The sequence below is a fragment of the Ovis aries genome, chromosome 10 (genome assembly GCF_016772045.2).
Source record: "Ovis aries strain OAR_USU_Benz2616 breed Rambouillet chromosome 10, ARS-UI_Ramb_v3.0, whole genome shotgun sequence".
NCBI lineage: Eukaryota > Metazoa > Chordata > Mammalia > Artiodactyla > Bovidae > Ovis > Ovis aries.
Window position 1 is genome coordinate 44,874,240 of NC_056063.1, and position 26,099 is coordinate 44,900,338.

At 36.1% G+C, this 26,099-nt stretch overlaps 1 protein-coding gene across 1 annotated transcript in view; it reads right to left on the reverse strand.

Moving 5' to 3' along the window:
- Positions 1–26,099, reverse strand: part of KLHL1 (kelch like family member 1) — a 548,398-nt gene that overhangs the window by 325,801 nt on the left and 196,498 nt on the right. The window contains exon 2 of the mRNA XM_004012176.6: positions 11,141–11,323. Coding sequence (XP_004012225.1) covers positions 11,141–11,323 — 183 coding nt within the window. The remainder of the gene's footprint in view (positions 1–11,140; positions 11,324–26,099) is intronic.

Sequence of the window (26,099 nt, forward strand, 5' to 3'; positions counted from 1 at the left end):
CAATATCCACCTTTCCTCTTGAATTGGACTGTATGGTTCCTGTGCCCAGACCCCTTTTATGAGGTACACCTATGTTTCCAGCACCAGTGATATTGACACCTAACTGCTTCCAGTTGCCCTTTCTGTGTAGACCAATTGCACTTGGTCTAACAGAGGCTCCCTCACTCCATGTGCTCTGGCTACTCTTACCTCATCTCCAAAATTCTACAGCCTTCCCAACTGTCAGCTTGTGAGTGGGTCCAACAATGATGATAAATAGAACCAAGGTGTGAAGGTTGTCCCTTTTCCTCAGGGTATGACTAGGAGTTAAAGATGAAGCGACAGACCTGCTGAGACTACATCCTGGATTTTTTCCTTCTTCTACCCTATCCTGCTCTTCTTCTGAAAATACTTTATAAATAAACCTTGCATACCTGAATTCCAGTCTCTACACTGCATCCAAAGATCCTGACTAAGGACACTGTTCAAGTATTTCTCAATTCATCTCTCTTTCAGTGTTTACATGGTCCTCATTTCATGCCTGGATTAAGTATAACAGCTTCCTGGGGCAGTAGGTAGTTTTTGCTCTGCCCGTCTTTTGTACATTTTCTAAATAAGAGTCGTGTCTGACTCTTTGAGACCCCATGGACTGTAGCCTACCAGGCTCCTCTGTCCATGGGATTTTCCAGGCAAGAGTACCGAAGTGGGTTGCCATTTCCTTCTCCAGGGTATCTTCCCAACCCAGGGATCAAACCTGGGTCTCCTGCATTGCAAGCAGACACTTTACCATCTGAGCCACAAGGGAAGACTTTCCTACATTTTCTAAACCTGTGCTATTTTTCAGACTGTCTTTGTAAATTATGCTAAGCAGACTATTGTAGTCATTACAGCATTACTTCTATAGCCAGACAGCCTGGCTTTGAATTTATTTCCACCACCTATGAAGTGCATAATTTGGGTGAATTCCTAATTTCTCCACTTTCTATTCTATGAGAGAAAAAGTGGAAAAATAATTTTGTTCTTTTTCAGGACAAAGTGGGTTAGTATATGAGATACACTTCAAATAGGATTTGGCAGATAAGCAATAGAGTGAGTGTTAACTAGTATTATTGAAAGTGAAAGTGTTAGTCTCTCAGTAGTGTCTGACTTTTTGCAACTCCATGTAGCCCACCAGGCTCCTCTGTCTATGGGATTTTCCAGGCAAGAATACTGGATTGGACTGTCATTTCCTTTTCCAGGGTATCTTCCCTACCCAGGGATCAAATCTGGGTCTCCCACATTGCAGGCAGGTTTTTAACCATCAGAGCCTCCAGGGAAGCTATTATTATTACTGATTTGATTAGCTCAGCTGGTAAACAATCCACCTGCAATGCAGGAGACCCCAGTTCCATTCCTGGGTGGGGAAGATCCTCTGGTGAAGGGATAGTCTATCTATATCAGTTTTCTTGGGCCTCCCTGGGGTTCAGTTGGTAAAGACTCCACCTGCAATGTGAGAGTCCTGGGTTTGATCCCTGGGTGGGAAGATCCTCTGGAGCAGGGCATGCCAAACCACTCCAGTCTTTTTGCCTGGAAAATCCCCAGGGACAGAGAAGCCTGGTGGGCCACAGCACGTGGGGTATCAAAGAATCAGACATGATTGAATGACTAAACACGGCATTAATTTGACTATGTTACTCCCCTATTCAAGAACCTATGTGAACTTTTAATTGTACACATAATTCCAATGCAAACCTCTCTACCAGATATCAAGGTTTATCATAATCACATTTGCCTTAATGTTGTAGCTTACTTTCTGTATTGCTCCACGTTAGCTAAGCTGGTACATCATAATTTTCAAAACTGCAAATTATATACTTCTCTTTTTTCCATACTATTCTATCTAAAATAGCATATTTGTTCTCTTTCATTAGGCTGATCTCAATTTCTCCTAAAAAAAAACTTTCGTAATACTCTCATATACTACTCATTTCTTTCATCATCTCTTGTATTTGGAATCAAAGCCATATATTTCAGTTGTAGTTATTTACAAACACAAGTACATTGTCTTATGCGTTATTCTTTCCTCTTCAAGATAGCTGGAAGCTTCACAAGGAAAATGAGCATGTTTTATAATTCTTTTGCATCACCAGCAGGGTAGACCAATGCTATAATATGTTTGATAAACATCTGTTTTAATTAATACAAGGAAGGATGCTTCACTGGTTGCTGTATATTCACAGTAAGAACAAAAAGAGGATATTTAAGTGATATCTAAACAATGGGGAGAAAAACAAAAGTTTACAGCTTCTCTTATCTCCCCTAGCTTAGTTTTGTTGAGATATTGTTGATATGTGCTGTTCTGTGCTTAGTCTCTCAGTCATGTTTGACTCTTTGTGACCACATGGACTGCAGCCCACCAGGCTCTTCTGTCCATGGGAATTCTCCAGGCAAGAATACTTGAGTGGGTTGCCATGCCCTCTTCCAGGAGATCTTCCTACCCTGGATCGAATCCAGGTCTCTTGCATTGGAGGCAGATTTTTTTACCATTTGAGCCACCAGGCAAGCTCAAGAATAATGGAGTGGGTAACCTATCCCTTCTGCAGGGAATCTTCCAAACCGAGGAGTCAAACAAGATTCTCCTGCATTGTAGGTGGTTTCTTTACCAGCTGAGCTACCTATGAAGCCCACTGTTGTTATACAATGTGTGAATGTGATACATATATATATGTGTGTGTGTGTGTATATATATATACTGTGAAAGCATTACAATAATACTTTTAAAATTGTCATATTCTATTGATGAATTGACACTTCTATCAATATATAGTGACTATATTTGTTTCTTGTTACGATTTTTGGCTTAAAGTATATTCTGTCTAAAATAAACATAGCTACTTTGATCTCTTTTTATTTTCATTTTCTTTGAATAACTTTTTCTATCCATTTACTTTGAGACTATGTGTTTTCTTAAAGCTGAGTCTCTAGTAGACAGAATATAATTGAGTCTTAGTTTTTAAGTCATTCAGCAACTGTATGCCTTTGTATTAAAGAGTTGAATCCAATGATATTTAGAATAATTACTGATAATACCCAAAAAAGATGTTCTGTTCATTATAGGGGATAGGAATGCAAAAGTAGGAAGTAAAGTAACACCTGGAGTAACAGGCATATTTGGCCTTGGAGTACAAAAATGAAGCAGGGCAAAGGCTGATAGAGTTTTGTCAACAGAACACACTGGTCATAGCAAACACACTCTTCCAACAACACAAGAGAACTCTACACATGGACATCACCAGATAGTTAACACCAAAATCAGATTAATTATATTCTTTGCAGCCAAAGATGGACAGGCTCTATACAGTCAGCAAAAACAAGACCAGGAGCTGACTGTGGCTCAGATAATTTACTCCTTATTGCCAAATTCAGACATAAATTGAAGAAAGTAGGTAAAACCAATAGACCATTCAGGTATGACCTAAATAAAATCCCTTATGACTAAACAGTGGAAGTGAGAAATAGATTTAAGGGACTAGATCTGATAGATAGAGTACCTGATGAACTATGGACGGAGGTTTGTGACATTGTACAGGAGACAGGGATCAAGACCATCCCCATGGAAAAGAAAATGCAAAAAAGCAACATGGCTGTCTGGGGAGGCCTTACAAATAGCTTTGAAAAGAAGAGAAGCAAAAAAGCAAAAGAGGAAAGGAAAGAGATAAGCATCTGAATGCAGAGTTACAAAGAATAGCATGAAGAGATAAGAAAGCCTTCTTCAGCGATCAATGCAAAGAAATAGAGGAAAACAACAGAATGGTAAAGACTAGAGATTTCTTCAAGAAAATCAGAGATACCAAGAGAACATTTCATGCAAAGATGGGCTCGATAAAGGACAGAAATTGTATGGACCTAACAGAAGCAGATGGAGAAGGCAATGGTAACCCACTCCAGTACTCTTGCCTGGAAAATCCCATGGATGGAGGAACCTGCTGTTAAGTTGCTTCAGTCGTGTCCAACTCTGTACGACCCCATAGACGGCAGCCCACCAGGCTCCTCCATCCCTGGGATTCTCCAGGCAAGAACACTGGAGTGGGTTGCCAGTTCCTTCCGGCCTGGTAGGCTGCAATCCATGGGGTCGCTAAGAGTTGGGCATGACTGAGCAACTTCACTTTCACGTTTCACTTTCATGCATTGGAGAAGGATACGGCAACCCACTTCAGTGTTCTTTCCTGGAGAATCCCAGGGACAGCGGAGCCTGGTGGGCTGCAGTCTATGGAGCCACACAGAGTCGGACACGACTGAAGTGACTTAGCAGCAGCAAAAGAAGCAGAAGATATTAAGAAGAAGTGGCAATAATACACATAAGAACTGTACAAAAAGATCTTCACAACCAAGATAATCACGATGGTGCGACCACTCACCTAGAGCCAGACATCCTGGAATGTGAAGTCAAGTGGGCCTTAGAAAGCATCATACGAACAAAGCTAGTGGAGGTGATGGAATTCCAGTTGAGCTGTTTCAAATTCAGAAAGATGATGCTGTGAAAGTGCTGCACTCAATATGCCAGCAAATTTGGAAAACTCAGCAGTGGCCACAGGACTGGAAAAGGTCAGTTTTCATTCCAATTCCAAAGAAAGGCAATGCCAAAGAATTCTCAGACCACCACACAATTGCACTCATCTCACATGCTATTAAACTAATGCTCACAATTCTCCAATACAGGCTTCAGCAATACATGACCCGTGAATTTTCAGATGTTCAAGCTGGCTTTAGAAAAGAAAGAGGAACCAAAGATAAAATTGCCGACATCCACTGGATCATCAAAAAAGCAAGAGAGTTCCAGAAAAACATCTATTTCTGCTTCATTGACTATGCCAAAGCCTTTGACTGTGTGGATCACAATAAACTGTGGAAAATTCGGAAAGAGATGGAAATATCAGAGCACCTGACCTGCCTCTTGAGAAACCTATATGCAGGTCAGGAAGCAACAGTTAGAACTGGACATGGAACAACAGACTGTTTCCAAATAGGAAAAGGAGTAGGTCAAGGCTGTATATTGTCACCCCACTTATTTAATGTCTATGCAGAGCACATCATGAGAAAAGCTGGGCTGGAAGAAGCATAAGCTTGAATCAAGATTGCTGGGAGAAATATCAATAACCTCAGATATGCAGATGACACCACTCTTATGGCAGAAAGTGAAGAGGAGCTAAAAGCCTCTTGATGAAAGTGAAAGAGGAGAGTGAAAAAGTTGGCTTAAAGCTCAACATTCAGAAAATGAAGATAATGGCCTCTGGTCCCATCACTTCATGGGAAATCGATGGGGAAACTGTGGAAACAGTTTCAGACTTTTTTGGGGGGGGGCTCCAAAACCACTGCAAATGGTGATTGCAGCCATTAAATTAAAAGACGCTTAGTCCTTGGAAGGAAGTTATGACCAACCTAGATAGCATATTGAAAACCAGAGACATTACTTTGCCAACAAAGGTCCATCTAGTCAAGGCTATGGTTTTTCCAGTGGTCATGTATGGATGTGATAGTTGGACTGTAAAGAAAGCTGAGTGCTGAATAATTGATGCCTTTGAACTGTGGTGTTGGAGAAGACTCTTGAGAGTTCCTTGGACTGCCAGGAGATCCAACCAGTCCATTCTAAAGGAGATTAGTCCTGGATATTCATTTGAAAGAATGATGCTAAAGCTGAAACTATAGTACTTTGGCCACCTCATGCAAAGAGTTGACTCATTGGAAAAGTCTCTAATGCTGAGAGGGATTAGGGGCAGGAGGACAAGTGGACGACAGAGGACGAGATGGCTGGATGGCATGACCAACATGATGGACAGGAGTCTGAGTGAACTCCAGGAGTTGGTGATGGACAGGGAGGCCTGGCATGCTGTGATTCTTGGGTTTGCAAAGAGTCAGACACGACTGAGCAACTGAACTGAACTGAACTGAACTGAAGGATTTATAATGCCATTGTATTGTTTTCTGACTGTTTTACTGATTCCTTGTTTCTTCCTTCTTTTTTTGCTATTGTTACTTGGGGATTGATGATTTTCTAGTGTTGCGCTTTAATTCCTTTCTTTTTTACTTTTGTGTATCTGTTGTAATTTTGCTTTAAGATTATCATTAAATTTGTATAAAATATTCTATAAAAATAAGTCTATTTTATGCTGATAATGTCATTCTCATAGGAGTACTCTGACCTTTTACTCCCAGTTTCCCATCCACCCATATTTTGTTTTGATGTCACAATTCACCTGTTGTTACACTGTGTACACTGTGTATTTATTAACTAATTATTGTAGCTGTAGTTATTTTGAACTCTTTTGTCTTCTAACATATATATTAAAGTGATTAGCTCACCAGCATATTGTTGTATTGGATTATTATTGTGGCTGGTGTGGCAATAGAGTAAGCCTTGAACTTGGAATCACCAGAGTTTGCTTGTAAGGTGAAAACTTTCAGGCCAGTCTGAGGGTGTGTTCTGCCAGAGCAAGTTTCTGTTGCAGAGACAGCAGACAGCCTGGATCCAAGGGCAAGTGAAAGTGAGAGCTGCTCAGTGGTATCCGACTCTTCACATCCCCATGAACTATAGAGTACATGGAATTCTCCAGGCCAGAATACTGGAGTGCATGGCCTTTCACTTTTCCAGGGGATCTTCCTAACCCATGGATCAAACTCAGGTCTCCTGCATTGCAGGAGAATTATTTACCTGCTGAGCCCAGGAAGCCCATATCCATGGGAACCAACTTAAATTTTGGATCCACAGGGGCAAGCCTGGCACTGGAACTTGGCGGCACAAGTGGATGGCCCGACACTGGGAAGGATAAAAGCCTGGATCTCTGGTAGTTGGTCTGGTTGGGTCAACCAGAAGCCTGGGTTCAAGGAACCCAGTCTGGATTGAGGGGGCCTCATAGGCATACTATGTCCACAGGAGCACTTCCAGAGCCTAGTGCAATGGGAGTTGCCTAGAGTTACTGATGCCAGCAGGCACAGGGATCTTTCTTTTTTTTTTCTTCTGAAGTTTGTACAGAACTATTATAATTTATTCTGCTCCCATCAAAGAATATCTATAAACTAACTTTCCATCAGTAGAGATAAACATTACTGTTTGCCTACTCTTGAGTATTAATGTCTAAGTTACTTGTGAAATTAAATATGTTTCTAAATATAGCAATTCCTCCTTTTAGCCTCAACTATTTCCATAATACTAGTGCTCAGTAAAGAATATTAGAGTAATAAATATATTCTTGAAATAAATAAATACACTGTCAAAGTGCTAGTCACTCAGTTGTGTCCTACTCTTTGCAAGCCCATGGACTGTAGCTGTCAGGCTCCTCTGTTCATGGACTTCTACAGGCAAGAATACAGGAGTGGGTTGCCACTCCCTTCTCCAGGGTATCTTCCCAACCCAGAACCTGGGTCTTTCACATTTTGGCAGATTCTTTACCATCTGAGCCACCAGGGAAGCCCCTGCAGGAAAATGAAAATAGAATATGTTGCATCCTGAGATACCCAATGTTTTGGTCTATAGAGCAAAATCCTTTCTTCTCTATCATATATCATTTTATTTTTCACTTAAGAATTTATTCGATCTTGAAATGTTCATACTAAGAAGTTTAAAACTTATACATGTTTATACATTAAAAATAATTCCAGTGCCTTCTTTATCGTGTCTAAGAGCCTTGCTTCCTAAGAACACAGATTGTTGACTGTGTTTTAGATTCTTCCACACTTTTTCTATGCACATAAAATTAAAAGCGCCATTATTTTCAACTCACAGGAAGTCAGCTATTTAAGATTTTCTCATTTACTTGTATCCAAGGCACTTATTCTTAATGATGGCTAAAGGGAGAAAAAAAACTTTCAAAATCTTAACTGTATTTCATTATATACTTGTATAACTCCTTAATTCTTTTACTATTGAAAATTTGACTGTCTAAATTATTTTTAATATAAATTTATTTATTTTAATTGGAGGTTAATTACTTTACAATATTGCATTGGTTTTGCCATACATCAACATGTATCTGCCACAGGTATACACGTATTCCCCATCCTGAACCCCCCTCCCTCTTCCCTCCCCATATCATCCCTCTGGGTCATCCCAGTGCACCAGCCCCAAGCATCCAGTATCATGCATTGAACCTGGGCTGGCAACTCGTTTCATATACGATATTATACATGTTTCAATGCCATTCTCCAAAATCATCCCACCCTCTCCCTCTCCCACTGAGTCCAAAAGACTGTTCTATACATCTGTGTCTCTTTTGCTGTCTTGCATACAGGGTTTGCCAGTCTAATTTTCAGTATCTGACGTCCTTAATTATATGCAGCCTACCTAAGAAAAATCCCTATATTTAGAATTTGGAGTTTTACCTTCAAATGTTTTGCTTTGGTAGTTGTTAACCAATTAATCTGGACCATTTAAAAGAAGTCTGTATTTTAAAATTTCTTTGAGAAACTAAAGCACAGATAAAATCAAGATTTTTATTATTTTTAATTCTGAAAATATATTAATGGTTATCTTAAATACTGTTAGCCTTTCAGAGCTAATCTACTTAAAAATATGCCTAACAATAATCTGAATATATCTATAAATACATGATCTTTCATTAATAAATAGTTGTGACTTACATCAGGTTAAATGTATATATGCAATATAGCCATCATATAAGCTAAAGATTTTATGGGAAGTCAGTAATGGTCATAATCTGTTAACTTAAATGGGAATTGATTTGAAAGTTTCAAATGACAAGACAATTAATATGAAAGAAAACACACATGATCTTTGTAAATGACTATGACATTTAACTTGCAATGTCTTTTCAGGCAGAATAGATCTTAATGCAAATTGTTTGTTTTTCCATGATTTGAACTTACCTTACTAGTCCCATATTATTCACTGGTAATAACTGAGACATTATATATATTTTGTCCAAAGACAATATTCAATTGTGCTAATCAAAATATAACAGTACAACTTAAAAATCCGTTCATTTGTTACTACTACTAAGATTATTATTTTTTAAGCATAGGTTTGATTTTGCATTGATAATAGTCATTTTCTTTTGCAAAAGTATAAACAAGGAGGTGCAATCTACTTGCAATTATTAAAAACAGTGCTTGCCTTTTTCAAGCTTCCCATAAATATTTTCCCACATATTTGTTAATATATGTTTAACTTAGATATCTACTCACTGAAAGGGTAGTACTAAAGTTTTAAACTATAGAGTGAGAAAATACAAATCCTAATTTAAATAAATTTAGTGAGTAGGGTAAAATTTTCTTATATTAAGAAAAATGCAGATAACTGACAATAATATATCAAATTTCATATCTGCTAAGTACATAAAATATTTAAATATTCAGAATATTAATCACATAAATAATATATTGCTAAAATATATTTTAAAGTAATCTAAACCAATAAACAAACTTATGTTTTGGTCATATTTGTTATAAAATAAATGCATAATTTACCAAATTATTTAGAAAATAATATTAACAGTCTAGATAAGAAGAGTAATATGGAAAACAATAGAATATAATTAATATGGGAGATTGCCAGATATACTGGTTAAAATTGCTTCAAATGAGAGATACTAAATTAGTACCAATAAAAGTCTATAAAATAAGATTATTAAAATTATATAAAACTCTGTTTCAAAAAAATTAATGAGAATTTATTCTGTTAACATACTTTTGAGGTGATTCCCTCTGTCTTCTTGAACAAATATATATATGTATATATATATATATTAAACTAGTGGGTAATTAAAATAAACTTAGCTACATTATGAAATTAAAATCACTTGTTAACAGAATTTTTATCTAGATGCTATTTAGATGATAGGTTAGAATAATCTACATATTTGTCACACATTGCAACTCTGTCTCAATAATAATGATAATACAATTGTTCTATTGCTAATGATAATGTAATTTCATAAAATTGTTTGCAAAATAAGTGTGAATATTGTATTATTGGAGAAGGAAATGGCAACCCACTCCAGTATGTTTGTCTGGAGAAATCCATGGACAGAGGAGCCTGGCATGCGTTAGTCCTTGGGGTCTCAAAGGATTGGACACAGTTTAGTGACTATCACTATTATATTATTAGAATTGCTGTCATAGTTAGTTGATGAATTAGATCTAGATTAATTATTTAGTGTCAAATGTTCTTCCCTATGCATTTTTAGTGTATTGGTTTAAATGCAATGTCCATGATTTAACATTCTTATCATAATAGAAATATAGCCTTATATTTTGGAATTATTTTAATAGTTTGCACTTAGGTGCATATATATTATCTAGATAATGCAATATAAGTTTAAAAATATGGGAAAGAGAGGTACATTGTGAATATTTATTTTATAGTTTTTTGTTTTCTATTTATTCATCAGTATTAATGGTATTAAATGGCATACATCAAGGTAGCCTAAAGCGATTTGTCCATATATTCAACTATTTAAAATAATCAGTATCAAAAATTAAATTTAAATTGTTTTCTCATAAAAATTTCAAAAAATAAATAGAAAAATTGAGGAAAAAAATCAACATCAAATGTAATGAATTTCCAAAAATAAACTAATAGTATATCAATAGGACACAAATAATCAGATATCTAGTTCATGTTACTTAGAATTGTTATTTATAAGTAATAAGGAATATTTAAAAATGCATTAATGTTTTAATATATTGGGCCTTAGAATAATATCAGTACATCACAAATTAAGGAACCTTTAATATATTTAAAATAAAGATATCACTATGAATTTCCTGTGATATCACATTGAATTTCCTAGTTGAAATAAAAAGTGTATGCAAAAAAATAACCTGATTTTCTTTCAATTTTGACAGAAAAGCATATCTCATTTCAGAGCTTAGGTACATACTCCTAAATCAGAATTGATTCACAATTAGTATGACTCAGTAACGAATCAATAAAATGGGATATTTTTCAACCTTATTGGAAGAGTTATTTCTGAACTATTTACATTTGCTTTACTTCTTAAAAAGGTGACTTAACATGGCATTATAACTCTCACCAAGAAAATTACCCAGACATCCTTAAAAACATGGATTCTTATCTCTCTACTTGTAGACTATTTTGAACTCTATATACCAGACCATCATTATAAATATATGCATTCATATTTCTGATAAAGGCAGATTACTATACCTATGTGCAGGTATTTTTCGGTTCCCAACAATCAGGATAACATCACAGAGTTGCTGTTGCTTCAAATAACTTTCCATTTTTCTGAATGTTTGCTCAGCATGGTGCACAGCCTGATAGAATTCTTCAGAGCTACCAGAGTCCATATCACTTTGAGGTGTCAGCAAATGGCTAGTTTCTGACAGTCTGCAAACCACACACAAAAAGCACAAAAATATGGGGTTTATAAAGTGCCACCAATTGTTCAGAACTACATACAAAGTTTAGTTTTAAATTTAAGCTTCTCTCCTTATGTCCATTATTAATATGTCAGAAAAATACATTTGGGGTTAAATGATTTGTTTTAAAAAGCAATAAATGAATTGTAAATTTTTCTTACTTTAAAGAAATTTAAAAGATAGGTTATCTGTATTTATTAGGAGATAATAAACTTGAAAACAGTGAGAAATGGTAAATTACAAGCATAACCTCCCTAAAATGAATTACTACTTAAATGTTAATTTAATCAATTTGACATTGAGTTTGACCATTTAATGATATGTTTCTAAGTTACTATTCTTGTGAGGTTTTAGTAAATGTTTTATATAAGTAGGTGATTTTTACTGTGAGAAATTGTATAATGTCATTTGCAAAAAGACTGACAAAAATTTGAAAGTAGATTGCTGACTCATATGCTGTACCCAACTGATTAAACAAAAACATACATATATAATTATGTAAAAAACTCAGTTCAGTCGCTCAGTCATGTCTGACTCTTTGCGACCCCATGGACCACAAGCACACCAGGCCTTCCTGTCCATCACTGACTCCAGGAGTTTACCCAAACTCATGTCCATTGAGTCCGTGATGCCATCTAACCATCTCATCCTCTGTCATCCCCTTCTCCTCCTGCCCTCAATCTTTCCCAGGATCAGGGTCTTTTCCAATGAGTCAACTCTTTGCATCAAGTGGCCAAAGTATTGGAGTTTCAGCTTCAATCAATCCTGCAAATAAACACTCAGGACTGATCTCCTTTAGGATGGACTGGTTGGATTTCCTTGCAGTCCAAGGGACTCTCAAGAGTCTTCTCCAACACCACAGTTCAAAAGCATCAATTCTTCAGTGCTCAGCTTTCTTTATAGTCCAAATCTCGCATCCATACTTGACTACTGGAAAAACCGTAGCCTTGACTAGATGGACATTTGTTAGCAAACTAATGTCTCTGCTTTTTAATATGCTGTATAGGTTGTTCATAACTTTTCTTCCAAGGAGTAAGCATCTTTTAATTTCATGGCTGTAGTCACCATCTGCAGTGATATTGAAGCCCCAAAAAATAAAGTCAGCTACTGTTTCCACTGTTTCCCCATTTATTTTCCATGAAGTGATGGGATGGGATGCCATGATCTTCGTTTTCTGAATGTTGAGCTTTAAGCCAACTTTTTCACTCTCCTCTTTCGCATTCTTCAAGTAGCTCTTTAGTTCTTCTTCACTTTCTGCCATAAAGGTGGCATCATCTGCATATCTGAGGCTATTGATATTTCTCCCAGTTATCTTGATTCCAACTTGTGCTTCATCAGGTTTTAGGATTTCATAAAATCCATGATACTTAATTTTGGCTCTTATATCTAATATTATTATAGGCTGTTTCATAATAAAAACATTACGATATATATTTTATGTATAGAACACTCTCAATATACATGCATGATAGGACCAGCAGGCTCAATTAGGTGCTCTGATAATAAACTCTTAAAAAAACTTAAAAAATGACACTGTATTAGATGCATAACATTAATAAGGAAATAAATGATATATTTCAAGTTAGAAAGTAACATGGAGTATTTTACTTCCATTTACAATGTAATAACTTGTTGCTAACTAAACCCCTCACCAAGAACACCAGAAAAAAAGTTGCATAAAATATCAAAATAACTACTGGAATATACCTATAGCTTCTAAGGCAGCTAGAATCTGAAAGAATAAGATCCTAGAATAAAGGTAAACTCATGAAAGTCAGCTCAAACTTAACACAATGTTTTCCTTCCTCCTCGAGGTTTCTACCAACTATAAGCAACATCAAGTAGGAGTCTGAGAACCTAAAAGGCTAATAATGTGGGAACTAAGCAGAACTTCTGCTGGTACCATATGGCTTGGTGGAAGAATGGATATTGTTCCCAAAAGTAGTCAAAACTGTAGGGCAAATGTGGGACCATAAGGCAGGAAAGTTCAGGCATGGCCACTATTGTGTGCCACTTTTCCCTTAGTGGTTATTTGCTGATTCCTAAATGTGCTCATCAAGGCTATGGTTTTTCCAGTGGTTATGTATGGATGTGAAAGTTGGACTATAAAGAAAGCTGAGCGCTGAAGAATTGATGCTTTTGAACTGCGGTGTTGGAGAAGACTCTTGAGAGTGCCTTGGACTGCACGGAGATGCAACCAGTCCACTCTAAAGGATATTTGTCCTGAGTGTTCATTGGAAGGACTGATGCTAAAGCCAAAACTCCAATGCTTTGGGCGCCTCATTCAAAGAGTTGACTCATTGGAAAAGACTCTGATGCTAGGAGGGATTGGGGGCAGGAGGAGAAAGAGACCGCAGAGAATGAGATGGCTGGATGGCATCACCGACTCAATGGACATTAGTTTGAGTGAACTCCGGGAGTTGGTGATGGACAGGGAGGCCTGGCATGCTTCGATTCATGGGGTCGCAAAGAGTCAGACACGACTGAGCAACTGAACTGAACTGACATGAAATGTGCTAGGTGAGTAGAAAATAGTTATAGTATGTTTAGAAGTTAAACAGAGATTGAAAGATAACAATTTGACTTTAAGAGCTAACAAAAACAAGGAACTTTGGCAAATTAATGGACTCTCAACTGAACTTCTGAAGAACTATATCCTAGAAGTTAGAGAAACTGGAAATAGACAAGATGATACAAAGGCTGAAACCTAGATATGAATCAGTGAAACCTCCAATTGAATTAAGTTGATTTTCTAATGTAAATGCCAACAAACTGTCAAAATAAATTATCACTAGAAAGAGATAACCTTAGATTCTTTGATTTCTTGTGTATGTGCATACAGCACTTGACATTAAAGAAAAGTAGCAAACTTATAAAGAAGTTACAGGGAGAAAAACAAACATTAGAAACAGGTCACCAAGCACTACAGATATTTTTAGATGGATGGATCACAGCTAGGTATTTAGTAGATGTGAAAATAACCATTAATATTAATATTCTTTAACATAACAATGATTTGAAAACATAAGTAGAAATATTTAAACTAAAATAAAAAAACTATCACCAGAGAATGGAAAAAGAGATCATGTCTTCCAAGTATTTTAATGAGGTAAATATAACATTGATACAAAACCTGGAAAGGATGATGCGGGGAAGGAAAATTAATGGTCATTGTCTCTCTTAAAGGTATTTACATAAATTGTAAGAAAATATTAGCAACCAAATATAGAAAAGTATGTGAAAGAGAAATGAATAAAAAAAATAAAAGTATCAAATATATGGTTGGTAATGCATCAAAACTAAGTTGGACTTAAAGGAAAACTTTTAATTATATAAACTACTTCATTCATTCATACAGCAAATATCAAATTTTGTTGAATCCTTTTCACCTTGAAATTAACAACAAAATCTACTAGTACTACTTCTATTCAACATTTTTCTATAGGGCCTTGCCAGTGTAATGTTAGCAAATTAAAAAAAAAAAAAAAGGCCATTAGAGTTAGATAAGAAAAAACACATTTGGTATTATTTCCAGAAGATGTTTTTGTATATGTCAAACACCCAAAGAATATACAGACAAGCTTATGAATCTAAATCCATTAAAATTATGTGTATTCTCTGTTATCTGTAGTATTTTCCTTTGTAACATTGTTATTTTCATCAGAATTTGCATGTTTTCTTTTAAATATTTAAAATATTTAATAGCAATAATGAATATTCAAAATAGTTAATAGAAAAATTTCTATAGTATTTGTCTTCTTTTCACAAGTTTGCAAATTACAACCCCATAATATGGTATTTTCCAGCATATATTTTAGAAATTCAGGCTTAGGTATATGCGACAAGAATAACAGAATTATTTCAAACATCAACACACTGAACAGAAAAGTCTCAAAATTCCCTGAATGAGACATCTTTAAATCAAGAATGAGCATATTATTGACTCTCATTTAACTATGGAGAATAGAGTCAGAACTATAAGTTGCCAATTAGATCAAGAATGTCCCTTTAAGACCCTGATATTTCTGGTCTGGTATCAGACTGATACTGATAATGACATGAAAAATGTCTAAAAGTCAAGATATTAGAGACAGCCCTGCAAAATGGCTCCAGATAGGTTTCCAGGACGTTTGGGATAGATTCAGATCATTATTTTAACTTTCTACAAGTTAAATAATGTACTTAGGGCAGAAAGTTTTACACCTCATTAAGAATTTCATAGCTTGGGAAATGTTATTGGAAAAATGATCTAGTATATTTTATTTTCAAATCACTCAAGTTGTGATGGATGCAATAGTAGAGGAGATAGGGAAAATATAATTTATTTTGCTTTCAATTTTAGAGATTGGTGAGACCATAGACATAAAATGAAATAGGGCATACATAGAATTTGACAAGATCTAGCAAAGTAAAACAGCTAATTACTGTCAAGGTAGTCTTTTTTTTTTTTTTTTTTTTTTTTACATAACCTAGGTATATTAGCAAATGTTTATGACAGGAACTTGAGCCTTTTCTGAAGAATTTGAAAATATTTGAGAATAAGTCTTAAAAGAACAGAGTGAAAAACAAGCCTCAAAAATTATTTTTTCAAAGTTCATCACTGCAGATGGTGATTGCAGTCATTAAATTAAGAGACACTTACTTCTTGGAAGGAAAGTTATGACCAACCTAGATAGCATATTAAAAAGCAGAGGCATTACTTTGCCAACAAAGGTCAATCTAGTCAAGGCTATGGTTCTTCCAGTGGTCATGTATGGATGTGAGAGTTGGACTGTGAAGAAAGCTGAGCATTGAAGAATTGATGCTTTTGAACTGTGGTGTTGGAGAAGACTCTTGAGATTCCCTTGGACTGCAAGGAGATCCGACCAGTCCATTCTGTAGGAGATCAGCCCTGGGATTTCTTTGGAAGGAATGATGCTAAAGCTGAAACTCCAGTACTTTGGCCACCTCACGCGAAGAGTTGACTCACTGGAAAAGACCCTGACTCTGGGAGGGATTGGGGGCAGGAGGAGAAGGGGATGATAGAGGATGAGATGGCTGGATGGCATCACTGACTCGATGGACATGAATTTAAGTAAACTCCAGGAGTTGGTGATGGACAGGGAGGCCTGGAGTGCTGCAATCATGGGGTCGCAAAGAGTTGGACACAGCTGAGCAACTGAACTGAATTGAACTGATATTCATTCCTAGATTTCTGTCCTAAAATTTCTAATGCTTTGTTTTTTCATGTTATCTATGAAAACAAGTTACTTTTCCTGAAGAGAAGTTGAATTGTGAGAGAAACAGTTATGTTGGTTTGATGCTATTTTCTCCTTATAAAGTAAGTCACTGTCACAGTTCTTACACATTTCCTCTTAAATCATTTCCTGATCTCAGACTTGAGTAAGGCTTGTTGTTCTTCAATTTTGGCTCAAGATATAAAAAGCAGTTTCAGGATGCTTATTAATTTTAAGCTGAAGTTCACTGTATAATGAAGACTTAATATACACCTAGGCTTATTATTTTAATAAATGTAATCTCAAAATTTTAAGATATAAATGTCATATCTTTACAATGTTTTCTATATCTAAAATGCCTGAAAAATCTGACATTGGATTATTGAATTTTATGTCTTCAAACTAGATAAACATTATAGTCTCTTTCTAATCTGAGAGTCTAACATCTGTTGTGATATGACATAGTAATTTTTATTTTTATTGTTATTTATCCTTTTATTTTATTCTTATTTATCCAATAATATAAAGCCTTTAGCATAGGGTATCTAGTTCCCTGACCAGGGATCAAATCTGGGCCCTCTACATTGGGAGAGCAGAGTCTTAGCCACAGAACCACAAGGGAAGTCCCTAAAGCCTCTATTTTTAAGAAATACAATTTTAGAAGTCTAATATGACTTCTTCCCACTAAAATTTAAACATATTTAAGATTTCCTGAACCTAAAGTATTAAAACAATAAAAAGAAAACAAATTATTTTTGACCTTCTGAAAAGAACTATGTTATTAAACAGTGGTGGCTACCGGACTGGAAAAGGTGTTTTCAATTCCAATCCAAAAGAAGGGCAATGCCAAAGAATATTCAAACTACCACACAAATACACTCATCTCACATGCTAAGAAAATAATACTCAAAATTCTCCAAGATAGGCTTCAACAGTATGTGAACTGAGAACTTCCAGATGTACAAGCTGGATTTAGAAAAGCCAGAGAAACTAGATATAAAATTCCCAACGTCTGTTGTATCATAGAAAAAACAAGGGAATTCCAGGGGAAACAACAACAACAACAAAAAAAAACAACTACCTCTGCTTCATAGACTGCACTAAAGCCTCTGTGTGTGTGTGTGTGTGTGTGTGTGTGTGTGTGTGTGTGTGTGTGTGTTGCTCAGTCATGTCCAAATCTTTGAGATCCCATGGACTGTAGCCCACGAGGTTCCTCTGTCCATGGTATTCTCCAAGTAAGGATACTGAAATGGGTTTCCATTTCCTCCTCCAGTTTGACTTTGTGGACCAAAACAAACTGGAAAATTCTTAAAGAGATGGGAATATCAGACCACCTTACCTGCCTCCTGAGAAACTTGTGTGTAGATCAAGAAGCAAAAGTTAGAACCGTACATGGAAAAATAAACTGGCTCAAAATGCAAAAAGGATTACATGAAGACTGTATATTGTCACCATGCTTATTTAACTTACATGCAGAGTACATCAGGCAAAATGCTGGCCTGGATGAATCACAAGATGGAATTAAGATTGCCAGGAGAAACATCAATAATCTCAGATATGCAGATGACACCACCCTTACGGAAGCAAGTGAAGAGGAACTAAAGAGCCCTCTTAATGAAAGTGAAAGAGGAGAGTGAAAAAGCTGGCTTAAAACTCATCATGCAAAAGACTAAGATCATGGCATCTGGTCCCATCATTTCATGGCATAAAATTGATCTGGCCACAACAGTGAGTTTTTGAAATTCCAAAATTGTTCTTTTTGCGTGTATAACTAGAAGCTAAGAGGTCTGAAACTAAGCAAATAGAGAGGGAAGCCTATTTCAATTGATTTACTGAAGTCTCCCAATAAACTCATGAAACCCAAAAGGTCTGTGAATCAAACATTACTTCACGTTCAGATACTGATTCTAAGTTCCTTCCTACAAATAAAAATCTGTGCCTCATTCCCTGGATTTGATCCCTGGAATGGGAAGATCACCTGGAGAAGGAAATGTCAACCCACTTCAGTATTCTTGTTTGGGAAATCCCATGGACAGAGGATGCTGGCGGGCTACAGTCCATGGGGTGACAGAGGATGAAATGGTTGGATAGCACTGACTTAACGGACCTGAGTTTAAGCAAACTCCAGCAGACAGTGAAGGAAACAGATGCCTGGTGTGCTGTAGTTGACGGGGCTGCAGAGAGTCAGACACGTTTTAGTGACTGAAGAACAACAGACCCTAGTAAATCTTTGCCTCCCTTGAGGCAAAACCTTCTCAGATCTGAAGCCCTAGAAAAAAATGTGTCCCCTTGCCAAGGCATACCCCTAAAGGGGCCTCATAATCCCATGACCAAGTCCTTGTAACACATCAGTCCTTCCCATACACAAACTTCATAATGCAGGCAGCCATTTCATTCAAAATCTTTGAGCCATAAACAATATAGTAATACCACATCTCCCTGTGGTCCCCATCCCTCCTACTCTTCTCAAGTTAATCCTTCCAAACATGTAGTGCTTTTATGTGTGTGTTTGATCAATCATGTCTGACTGTTCGCAACCGCATGGACTGTAGCTCTCCAGGCTCCTCAGTCCATGAAATTCTCCAAGAATACTGAAGTGGGTTGCCATGCCCTCCTCCAGGGGATCTTTTCAACCCAGGGATTGAACCCCAATCTCCCACATTTTGGGCAGATTCTTTACCATTTGAGCCACCAGGGAAGTCCACAGCTTTTAACAGTTAGAGATTTATGTAGTGCTTTCTTCAGCATTTCTATACATCCAGATGATCAGTACCTGTTTGCCTTTATGTGGGTAAGATGTCAGTTTACTTTGCGTCTCAGAGCATCATGGAAAGCCCTACTTATTTTTCACAGATATTGAACTAAGATTTGGCCCATGTATATTTTGCTAATGACTCTGCTTCATGCCAATATGTTGACAAACATTTGCTATGTTCTCCCATTGAGGAAGCAAGCCTCAGGGACAACCTACACCTCCTCACTCACTAGCATACTAAGGACATGAGGTCTTAAGGGATAAACTCCAATTTGTCAAAACTCAAGTAAAATACTGGGCTTTGTTAGGGGCCAAAGAGCTATCCTGCAGTCCCTCAAGAAACCATAATGGGGATACTGATAAAAAATATTTGGGGAAAACAATACTTTTGAAAACCTCCCACAACAGCAGCCAAAACATGTTAGAGGTGTCAGATCTGAGTTAGGTATAACGTAGGAAAGCTTATTCATACTCCTCAAGACCACTTTCTTTGATTCCAGGTGCCTTTGCTATCTGCCAACTGTATTTTATCCAGCTGTCTTCCTCTCAAGGATACAAATATATTCGGGGGATGATTTGCACAAATTCCCAATGCATGGAAGCCTTTTCTTGCAGATTAGTCACTTGGCAGTGGGTTAGAAATATGATTGGGAAAGATTATTCTTACTTAGGAAATTCCCTTAGAATTACATAGTGTCAAAGGTAGCCATTTCACTGGACAAATTTCAAATGTTGTTTGTGAAATCTGGCATATTATATGGCATTTCCATTGTGCCTATTAGCCTCAATTTTCTGGTCTAGTAGAAAGAATCAGCGTCATTATCAAAACTCAATTGGTAAAACTTCTGAGGCTTTCAATCTTTTATTTTTGGCCTCAATTCCTAACAGTTGTTCTATTAAATGTAAGATCTACACATTTTGGAAAACAAATAGTCACCCTTAGAAATAAACACTAGAAATCCATGAGTTTTGGCTCAGGGTTAGATGAGCTCCTTCTAGTCAAGGGATATTTTTTATATTATTGTTAAATTCTCATTAAGCCTGTAAAGCAAAATGAGTACCTGACAAAAATCTTTACACAGTGAGTTCCCAGGAGACAATATAAAGTACCACAATTAACAGCCAGGAGACTATGTTTAATGGAAAAGATAGCTTGCAAAGGATGCCTTACAGCCCAGATGGAAGAGATCCTATCAGGTACTTCCAAACAAACTTTATGATACTAAATATAAAGTTATTACCTCTTAGAATCATATTTACCCTTTAAAAAAAAGATGCTTCCCTACCTTATTGGGCCTCTGAATTACCTTGAGACCTAGAACTGAAACTGACTCTGACGTGAAGCTAATGGTATGTCATGCAGACAACCCTTCCAAGACTCTGGACCAGGCCAGTAGTCAGCATGGTCCCTGAGTAAATCTGATTAAATCTCTCTCATTACCTTTGTTCTAATTGCTGTCATCAGGGAATTGCTATATCTTCTTCATTATGTAATATCTGATGATGCATCAGCTTGCCACTCTTTCTTCTTACTTTCCTTCTTATAGGCAAAATTTTCAATGAGTGAAAACTTTTATGATGAATTTATGCCTGGAATGAAAGTTTAGAAGACATGACTCTGGTCCTTTGGTCCTTTGATTTTAACTATGAAGAACCAGATTTTTAAAGTTTTGGGACTCCTCAGTGTAGCTATGGATTTATTAATGTTCTTTGCCCTACATAGAGTGAGCATCCTTCATTAGTGGTAAGTCTATGAAAACCATACATCTTGTCTTAACTCTGCTGAGAGTAAGTCTCTGGCTTCAGTTCTTGGTCACTTAATTAATCTGTTTGGCTTAAAATTCTTTCACTAACCAGAGCCAGGAGCCATTCTCAGTTCAGTTCAGACACTCAGTCGTGTCTGACTCTGTGAACCCATGGACTATAGCCTGCCAGGCTCCTCTGTCCAGGGATTCTTCAGGCAAGATTACTGGAGTGGGTTGCCATTTCCTTCTCTAGTATTATCATTATCTCTCTCAAAATCTATCCAGACCCCATATGCCTGGGAAAATAATGCCATCATCTACATTTCCCAAAGTCTAGCCACTGGAGGAAATCTAACAGACATTTGGACCCCAATCAATGCTCCAGATTACTGATTGAATACTGGGAACCTTTTGCCTTGGCTATCTTTGATCTTTCTATCATCCCTCTACTATGTCTTATTCAGAATTCATCTACTGTCCCAGAATATCCTATTAATTTACTGTGCTACAGCTGCCTTTTCTTCTTTGTCAAAAGAACAGATAATACCTAGCAGCCCCCAACAGTTTTCTAGAAATGTTTCTTCCAACAGTACCTGGCAATTACCTGGAAACACTGGATTCAACTTCCAAACACCTACCTTTACCTCACTATGTAACAATAAAACATATTGTTATGATAAGCCTTTTGTATTCAACAAACTAGGCTTCTAGTCTACTTAAGTATTAACAGACCATGATTTAATTTCACCTCTAACACCTTTCCCTGTGTTCTACCTGGTGGCTCAGAGGTTAAAGCGTCTGCCTGCAATGCGGGAGACCTTGGTTTGATCCCTGGGTCAGGAAGATCCCCTGGAGAAGGAAATGGAAACCCACTCCAGTATTCTTGCCTGCAGAATCCCATGGACGGAGGAGCCTGGTGGGCTATAGTCCACGGGGTCGCAAAGAGTGGAACACGACTGAGTGACTTCACTTTCCCTGTGCTCCACCCAACTGTGTCTTTATTTGTAATTGGAGGATTGTCCCCAGGGGATGTCCTCCAGTGGTATATTATTCTGTTTCCCTCCAGAATTTGTGATCTCACTTTGAAACTCTAAGAGCCCAAGTAAGCTGTCTTTTTGCCTCTTCATGATTTGTGGTCCTGTCAGTAACTTCTTGAATTACTCCAGCCATAGATGTTCCTTTCTACTTCCTTTCCCAACCATGTCTTGAAGGTATTGTCTGTACCCTTTATCTTAACCCCTGACTTCCTGAGTGCTCCTCAATCCACTGAAATCCTACTTCTCCAACCACCCAAATAATGAAACTGCTTTTCTCAAGGGCATTACTGTCTTTTCTACAGGCATTATTATTGTTCATTTCTTTTTTTTTTTTAATTTCTTTTTTTTTTTAAATTGTTCATTTCTTAATGGTGGAGAGCTGACCAACATGCAATTCTGTCCCAATGCTAAACAATTCAGGCCTAAACATCATTTACTTTCCCTCTTTCAAACAAACCTGATAAAAAGCATATATTTTTCCAAACAATATATGGATTAGGCAAAAATAACAGCTCATGGAATAGGACACAGTTACATTTGGAAGATTAAACTGCGGAAAAGAGTTTGCCTACTATGAAGGAGATCTTGGTTCAATCCTTGAGCTGATAAGATGTCCTGGAGAGGGAAATGGCTATCCACTCCAGTATTCTGACCTGGAGAATTCCATGGACTGGAGAAAATCATGGTGGGCTACAATCCATGAGGTCACAAAGAGTCAGACAACATTGTTGAGTAACTTACATAACACTAACTTTAAAAAAGTTAACTCCTCCAAATTACCCATCTCTTTTCCCTTTAAGATGCCTACCTACAGGCCAATCCAAAACTATTACATCATAAATTCTACACACTGCCAAGCAGCTCTCAGTGTTTATTGCCTCCTTGGTTCAAATAACAGATCACATGTTATAAGTACCTATCTGATCTGATACTTCAACTTTTAATACTCTTCAGCTCAATCTTTAATTCTAGGAATACTAATTCTACTTCCTGCTATGTATTAGATTTCTTTCCTCTAAAGCTTTCACACACAAATTTTTTATTTACCTGAAACTTGCATAAAACATTGCGATTCTCATGAATAACTTTACTCCTTCAGAGATCAGTTTAAATATAATTTTTTTTCCAAAAGATATATTTTAATTTTCATTGCTTATGAGGTTGCAGTTTACCCTGATATGCTAACTACCTAGAATGATTTAAATACACCTCTGGCATATAGATATTTTAGGAGTTCATTAACTATTTGTGAAATAAATCAGCTACTTTATGTTTATTTGTTTCATAGAATGAAGGAATATATTTTTGGTAAAAGCATTTATATTTCAAAAGCCAACAGAAATGCCTGGCACACAGAAATAGTTGTTAAATGTTTTAGTGAATTGCTATTGCTAATTTTTCAATAGCTCCAAGTTCAGTAGAAAAAAAAAATGCAACTAGTAATTTACTCCCGTGTATTCTTTCATAGTGCATTTACATATGCTGTGAAAATACTAAAGAGTAAACTAAATATAATGTAGTAAGTACTTAAAAAATAATCTAAACAGGTATTTTGATATATTTATTTCAAACAAGAAACCCTGACAAAGACTAGATCTCAGCATTGTTGGACTTCCCAGGTGGCACTAGTGGTAAAGAACATGCCTGCCAATGTAGGAGACATAAGAGACACAGGTTTGATCCCTGAGTCAGGAAGATTCCTTGGAAAAGGGCATAGCAACTCACCCCAGTATTCTTGCCTGGAGAATTCCCATAGACAGAGGGGCCTGGTGGGCTACAGTTCACAGTGTTGTGCAGAGTTAGACATGGCTGAACCAACTGAGAATGCATGCCTTACATTTTAATGCCAATGATTAAGAGTAGAACTAAAATTGCAAGATGAATTTGCAAGAAATGTTTTGTTTATCTTGAGAAATTAGTTAGCTGTGGTCTTGTGAGAATAATTTCAAAAACATTTCTAAAACAATATTAAAAATATTACTCATGTATAGTTCTTGGGGAAGGCCTGTAATTAGTAAAAGATTATTTTACTTAAATAACAAAATAACCATTTTAGATCTGCAAATTTAGTATACACTGAAGAAAATGTACATTGCTTTATATTATGTTTTCATTAAGATAATTATTTTAACTTAAAAAACAGTTTTTCATGAAAATTTAAAAGTTTGTCATATTCCTCCTTTGTTGCATTTCTTAAATATTTTAGATAAGCACATTTATTTCAATTTTAAAACTATAAATATATTATTACAAATAATTTCAAAGTTCAAAAATTGATAAAATATTGACAGTAAAAGCAAATATTGCACATATATTTAACTCCAGAAGTCCTCCATTTAGAGTTATTGCTTTGTTATTTTAAAAAAGAAGAGGGAAAACATTTAAATAAATTCATCTTTAAAAATCAACTTTGTATTTTAATACTAGAGTATGAAACATCATCTTCATATATTGGTATAGAAGAGTAAATTAATGATAAAAATAAATATCTGGTTATTTTAAACACACTAATTTAAAAATCTTTCAATTATCCCCAGGAGAGAGGCTCAGATGCAGGAAATATAATGGATAAAGTTCACACCATCTGCTACTATTTAGAAACAAGAAAAAAAATTAATATAGTCATTATGTTTCTTCTGGATAAACTGTCTCATAAGATAATTATAATAGAATTTTAAGTAAGGATTCTTATCAGAAGTGTTGAAACAACACACACACAAGCACACCACAAACATTGGTAAGATGGAACAATAAAAAGGAATAGCTTAGGAGTCAGGGAAAAGTGAATATATATATGTGTGTGTGCATGTGTGTCTATGAATTCTGAATCTCTATTTGTCTGTAAATTGAATTACCGTTAACAAACTTTCTCACAGATGTTTGTGTAAATAAATGTCTATATTTAAATTTGCTTAGTCACTTAAGCTCTTATGCATATTTCAAAAAAAAATCCAAATGTGGAAATGTGACCAGTAGTATTTGTGAAATTGAAAGAGTATTTTTGTGAATTAGATGCATATCAGTACAGTGAAGTATGTTGCTTGAAAAATCTTACATACTTTAAACAATAAATAGATATATAAAACAAATACAAAACAAATAATAAATTTGTGGTTTACTTGTTTTAAATTTTTAAATGCCTAGTTCATGCATATATATATATGTATGTATAATATATTTTAAAAATATATTTTAGATGTGTGAAATCAGAAGATGTGAAATGATATATTTTAAAGAACATTAAATTCAGTATAAGGAAAATTGTGCTTCAGGCCATGATCTAATGGTTAATGAGTAAATCACATTTAGATTCTGAAAATTCTCAGCACTCAAAAAGGAAAAATCCAAGAAGATAATTTAGAGAGAAAGATTCATGCAATATGAAATGGTATAGACTCTGTAAGTGCTCTTAATATGAAATGCAGTTGGAAATTGACATGAATGATAAAATAACCCAAATTCTGCCTTGAGAAGATACATCACACACTAAAATTATTACAATAAGATGCTAATTTGTATAGACAGGGATCTGAGAAACATTAATAGTAAAAGATTTAGAAAGTATCAGGTTAAAGTTGGCCTGTGTAAAATGAATTTATGTGGCTTCAGAGAATTCAGAAGAGTGGTTACAACATCAGTTATGGGCTAAAGGAAGTCTGAAGTAACAGAAATCCTACAATCTGTAATGTCAACATTTCTCAGTCATACTAAAGAAGAAAGAAAAATACTTATGAATATATAATTTTGTATTATTTTATCTTATTTATATCATTCCACTGTGCTTATGAGTGCATGTATGCCACTTTATTTCAGTTGTGTCTGACTCTTTGCAAACTTATGGATCCCACCAGGCTTCTCTGTCCATGGGATTCTCCAGGCAAGAATACTGGTGTTGGTTGCCATGCCCTCTTCTAGGGTATCTTCCTGACCCAGGGATTAAATCTGCATCTCTTATGCCTCCTACATTGGGAGTCAGGTTATTTACCACTAG